The sequence below is a fragment of the Mus musculus genome, chromosome 2, assembly GCF_000001635.26.
Source record: "Mus musculus strain C57BL/6J chromosome 2, GRCm38.p6 C57BL/6J".
In the NCBI taxonomy this organism is placed as follows: domain Eukaryota; kingdom Metazoa; phylum Chordata; class Mammalia; order Rodentia; family Muridae; genus Mus; species Mus musculus.
Window position 1 is genome coordinate 130,045,395 of NC_000068.7, and position 6,000 is coordinate 130,051,394.

General features: G+C 48.0%; 1 protein-coding gene across 3 annotated transcripts in view; it reads left to right on the plus strand.

Moving 5' to 3' along the window:
* Positions 1-5,005, plus strand: part of Tgm3 (transglutaminase 3, E polypeptide) — a 62,606-nt gene extending 57,601 nt beyond the window's left edge. For 2 of the 3 annotated variants that reach the window (XM_011239437.2, XM_006499151.3), the window contains exons 12-13: positions 2,294-2,427; positions 2,859-3,500. In XM_011239437.2, the coding sequence (XP_011237739.1) occupies positions 2,294-2,427; positions 2,859-3,006 (282 nt within the window). In that variant the 3' untranslated portion in view covers positions 3,007-3,500. Of the gene's footprint in view, positions 1-2,293; positions 2,428-2,858 lie in introns of all 3 variants that reach the window. The other variant, NM_009374.3, reaches the window with a different exon arrangement.
* The last annotated feature ends 995 nt before the right edge of the window (positions 5,006-6,000 follow it).

A 6,000-nucleotide genomic window follows, 5' to 3' on the forward strand; every position in this document is an offset into this window, starting at 1 on the left:
CCACATAAACCTCATCAAACAGAAACAACATCCTCCACGGGCCATGGCTCCAGCCGAGCTTGTGGCTCTGGGCTGCCACCCCTCCTTTCCCAGAGGGAAGCTGTTGTCAGTTCCTGGATGGCTCCTGCACGGTGCTCCTGCACGGTGCTCCTGCATGGTGCTCCTGCATGGTGCTCCTACACGGTGCTCCTGCATGATGCTCCTGCATGGTGCTCCTGCATGGTGCAGCCTCTTTTGCTTCACAAGGAGCTTCCAAGAAGCTCTCCCTGTCCGTCTCTGCAAGATGTTGGACTGCTGGGTATTTTCTCCAACTCCCAAAGCTAGGTGACAGCAATACTTGGTGGTGACAGCAATACTTGGTGGTGAGCAGCTCAGCTATAAAAAATATTTTGTCCTAAAAGGATGAGCATTTAAATTAAGTTAGTTCCCCCCCCATTTTACTCCCTAATCCTCAAACATCCTTACATAGTCATCTTTTATTCATATATTCCTATTCAATTTTTAGATTTCCGCATAACATCTGATTTATCTTTAAAGACACTCTAACATCTTTATCACTGATGCTGTCACGGTAAAGGCTGTACTAAACTTCCTTCAATCTTTATAAGATATACCCAACTTAGCCGGGCAGTGGTGGTGCACGCCTTTAATCCCAGCACTTGGGAGGCAGAGGCAGGCAGATTTCTGAGTTCAAGGCCAGCCTGGTCTACAGAGTGAGTTCCAGGACAGCCAGGGCTACACAGAGAAACCCTGTCTCAAAAAACAAAAATAAATAAATAAATAAATAAATAAATGATACACCCAACTTTCCCTCTCTCAAACACACCCTTCCCTGATGTCAAGAGTCTAGAAAACAGAGACATTTTTGGCCACTAAGTCAATGTGTGGTTCACCCAGAGCAGTGTCAGAAGTTCAAACTCATGAAAGGAATCTATAGAAAATGATAATGTTCTAGGTAAAATTCTCTTATCTCATTTAACTGTCTCATCAGTCCCATCCCACTATCTTATCTACTGATTAGTAATTAACATAGGCTAACCTGGGGACCTTTTCCAAAGTGGTGAGTCTTCCAAATTCATGACTAGTACTCCATATCCAGCCTGCTGCTTGCACTTATAGACCCAAGTTAATATATAACCATAAAGAAACAGACACTTGAAAATATAAATGAGTGTGTTTATAGACTTGGTTAATAAACAGCAACAAAGATAATTAAATATACAGATGTAGACATTTAACATCAACAGTAAGACTATGGTACTATTTATATAGTCTTGTTGCATACCAACAGCACAAAACTATGCTCTTGTCTTCTAATTATTTAATATACTTTGAATTCCAAGGGAGAGAAGAAGTAATCACAATGTGTAATGTGCTTCACTTATTCAGAGTGTACTGTGATATACTGTGTACTGATATATTGCAATGTCTGTCAAAAACTCGTCTAGGCTTTAGGACCAGGCAGACCCTTTGGTTTCCCAGTGTGTGAGTTTCCCAAGCTGTCAAATTAGTCTGAACTTGCTCTTTTACACCATACAGTGGTAGCCATGAGCACTAACAAGAAAATCAAACAAACAAACAACTAACTAGCAAACACAACAGCCTCCAGGGTTCTCAAAGGAAGAGAGAAATGTACTAGTCACACCATTTCAGCATCTATTTCCAAAACACTCTCTTCCCTTTCCGTGACGTCATTTGTTCCTTGCTAGGCGGGGAGAGAATTAATTATCCCTCCTCACCAGCTATGTCTGCCCAGATCATGGCCGATGCTTAGCAGATAAACAACAGTCCTCACCTTTCAGGCTGAGTAAGAAGTTTGTGTTACTTATATGGTCCCAGATCCTGTTGTCCTTTTCTGTGACTCCAGCCTCCTGAGTGTACACACACACACTGTTGTGCACACACACCCCAAATTTTTTTAAGGAAAAAAAAAACCCACTAAGTAGGAGGTTCAAGAAAACTAGCTGGCAGCAAGCTGTCCTCAGAAACCATAGCTGCCCATTCTTGGTTAACTGAGCTGGGGTTGTGAGCTTGTCTCTGTATATGCTCCCAGTCACAGAGAACAACACAGGTCTCTGAGCTGTTTCCCATATACAGTGTGGGGATAATGGCAATGTTTCACTACCCCACATGGAGGTTAGGATGCCATCTAGTACTTAGGGCTGAATGAAGTGGCCATCCTTTCATCATCCTAGGCACATCTCTCTCTCACCCTATCATCACGCTCAGCTCTCACAGGGGAGCTGGCAGGGGCCACATACCTAGCATCTTAACTCATGGGCGCTCCCTCCAGGTGCTGGAACAGGCTCATGTGCGGAAGCCCGTGAACGTGCAGATGCTTTTCTCCAACCCCCTGGACCAGCCGGTGAATAACTGCGTGCTGCTGGTGGAGGGCAGCGGCCTGCTGCGTGGCAGCCTCAAGATTGAGTAAGTCCTGGGCCCAAGCAGCTCTGTGGGGGTGGACAAGAGTCGAGCAGGAGGGCCTACCCAGAGCCTGTAGGTAGTAGACAGACAGAGTACCCTCTGGCCTTGCAGATTCATTCTTTGTGGGCCTTGGCACTCAAGAATCTGCATTCGGTTTGGAGTTCATCGAACTTGAAGTCTTCATTGCAAGTGCTAAAATCTGATCTCCAGGGCTTAGCGTATTTGGGAGACCATAAGACTACCTGTCCCCTCCCTAGCTGGCTGTCACAGAGTCAAAGGGAACCAGCTCACCCCGAGAGGCAGCTAGAGGGCGCTGAAGAAATAGTGGCTTTTGCCTGACTCCACTAGAACAGGACTTGGAGTCCTCTATGGCCCATGTAGCCTGAGCCCTCTGGATTTCACATCAACACTAATCTCTGTCCCTTCCCTACCAGTGTGCCATCCCTGCGCCCCAAGGAGAAGTCCCGCATCCGATTTGAGATTTTCCCCACTCGGAGTGGCACCAAGCAACTGCTCGCTGACTTTTCCTGCAATAAATTCCCTGCAATCAAGGCCATGCTGCCCATTGATGTCTCTGAGTGACCGACCCAGCAGCACTCCCACAGACGTCGGTGACACAGACCAGACAGCGCTCTCCTGTGGAGTGAAACTGTTGCCTATGCTGTCCAGCCTGAGAAGCCCTCCATGTCCCCAAGGCTGCCAGACATGGACTTCTAGCAAGTCCCCCAACCCCCCATTCAACCCCACCCCCACCCCTCACTTCAAGCTAGGCCAGGTCCCTCCTGGTCTGGGACTTGATCAGTTTTGCACATTTCCTGATTGCTTCCCTTGGAGACGGCCTGTTCTGTGAACCCTTGACCCCACTGATCCCTTATAGCCGGCAATGCTGCAGACAGAGCAGCATCGGAGCTCAACACAAATTGGGAAGAAGGCAGCCTAGACTGCTTGCTGATCCCAGCCTGCAAAATGGATACCCTGTTCCTCCCTCAGCCTCTATGGAAGGCAGGGAGTAGTCACATACCACACCACTCGCACCCTTACAGTCAAAATAAATGCCAAACAAGTGCAATCATACACCACCAGTTCCAACCGGCTGCTTTGCCTGAGGGCGAGGGGCTGGGGTCCCCTCCTCTAGAGAAAGCCCAGATTCAGGAAGGCCTTGTCCATTGGCTCAGATGTCCACAGGAAATGTGTTAGCCCTTTGCGGCTTCAAGGGCAAAAATAGGGAACCACTGCCAGCTGGTTCTAGAAAACTTTGCCATAATGCCCCAAGTGAAATGAGGCAGTAGTTCTCTGAGCCACTAGTTCTCAACCTGTGGGTCCCGACCCCTTTAGGGATTGAGTGACCTTTTCAAAGAGATTGCCTACGACCATCAGAAAATGCAGATATTTACATTATCATTCGTAACAGTAGCAAAATTACAGTTATGAAGTAGCAATGAAAATAATTTGTGGTTGGAGGTCACCACAACATGAGGAACTGTATTAAAGGGCCACAGCGTTAGGAAGGTTGAGAACCTCTGCCCTAATCACTGTGTGTGCTTAGGAAACTCTTTGGGACCTTTGTGCAGGTCTCAGAAAGAGAAAGAACTTCCAAGTATTTTTCAGGACACTTAAGGCAAAGTGGGATCTGCCCACACAGGACTGTTCTCTGCTGTGTTGGCCCATTTTCTGTGGCCCTACCGAAATATCTGGGGCTGGACCATATCCAAAGAAGGGGGCTGTTTCGCTCACAAATTGGAGGAATGAAAGTTGAAACATGATGACAGTGGCTCTAATATGGACATCATGGCAGTTGGTAGACATATATAAAAGAGGAAAGAGTTACATGGCAAGAAAGGAAGAAAGGAACGTAGGGCCACTGCTGTTATGTCACAACAATCCATTCTCATAACACTGGGTCTCATAAGAACTGTGTATCCCTCCGGAAAGCAGTACCCATAATGGCTGCCTGGTACCCCTTTCCTGAAACTCTCCATCACCTCTTAACATAACCACACTGAGAACTTGGCTTCCAGTTCATGAGCCTCCGGTCAAAACTCAAACCCCCTCAAACTATAGCACTCCCCTGGGCCAGGCTCTGCTCCCTGTAGCCAGAAGAGCCTGTGTTTGTCAGCCAGCTACAGCACTGTTGCCCTCAACAAACTCAAACACAATGCCTCAGCATTTGCCTGTTGAAATAACCCCCAGCAACTGAGCACACACCTGCATTCCCAGCTCTTGGGAAGTTGTGACAAGGGGATCATGAGTTCAAAACCAGCTTGAACGAGCTATTGAGACCCTATCTCAAACAACCAAAATAGTCTCAGGCAGACTCCATTAGTTCACCCATAGATGTTCTGACCAGTCCCAGTCAGGCCGTTCTGTTTCATTTTTACAAATTTCAGGAACTATTCCAAACAGAAATTGCCACTTCACATCTGGCCCAAAGCCTGCTCCCTTTATACTCAGCTCAGGCCTCCCTGGTGACTGTGAAGGAAAAGTCATCCTTGCCTTCCTTCCTTTCCTTCCTGTTGTTTGATCTGCAGAATTACAGCAGGGGGGGAGTCACAAGGAAAATGACTAAAGTGACTTTCACTGGCACTGATGCCTGTCTTTGGGAGCTGGTGTTTACAATTTGCCCTCTAACATAGACAGCACGGCTTTGGCCCAAGAGGTTCACATGCTGCTGCACTGCCCTAGAAGAGTACAGAAGCACTGTATGCTGGCTTCAGGCCAGCTCCTGGCCCAGGAGGCTCACATCCCCTTGCCCACCAGTGAATGTGCATCGACAAGTGTGCTGTGCTCACCAGCCTTTCCCTTCCCACCAGGCAAGCTGCTCCCGCATCCCACTTCCCATGGGGGAAGGCAGCACCTGCATCTGTATCCACATTTGCTCCCAACACCAAACTTTCCCCAGAACTCCTACCTAGCCCTGACTCTGGTGGCTGAGGGCAGCTGGGCCCTAAGTCTCTACTGCAGAGAGGTCCCCAGCTATGGAAGAAAGGAGGATTATAACTCTGTTTGCAACCTCACAGTTCTGTCTCTTTCTCTTTTGGTGACTCCTGGGGCCTGCCATTCACCTTGAGTTGGGGATAAGGATATCCATTCTGCTTCAGAGGCTCTGCCTCAGCCTCCAGTGAAGGCTGAAGTAAAATAGACTCCTTAGTGCTCTGGCTTCTGATAGGAAAATCCAGAGCTCCTCAGCACTTCCCATCCACAGGAGGCTCGTCTAGCTGAGTCCTCAAGCGCAGGGTGATCTGAGTTGTCCAGTTACTCACTTTGAGCCAGACTCTGTATTGTACAGGGTTCAGAGATAGCAAAACCAACACCAGAGTGATGATTGCCGTTAGCTTCCCACCCTCAAGGAGAAGACAGAGCATTTTTTTCCATTTTTTATTAGGTATTTCGCTCATTTACATTTGCAATGCTATACCAAAAGTCCCCCATAGCCACCCACCCCCTCTCCCCTACCCACCCACTCCCCTTTTATGGCCCTGGCGTTCCCCTGTACTGGGGCATATAAAGTTTGTGTGTCCAATGGGCCTCTCTTTCCAGTGATGGCCGACTAGGCCATCTTTTGATGCATATGCAGCT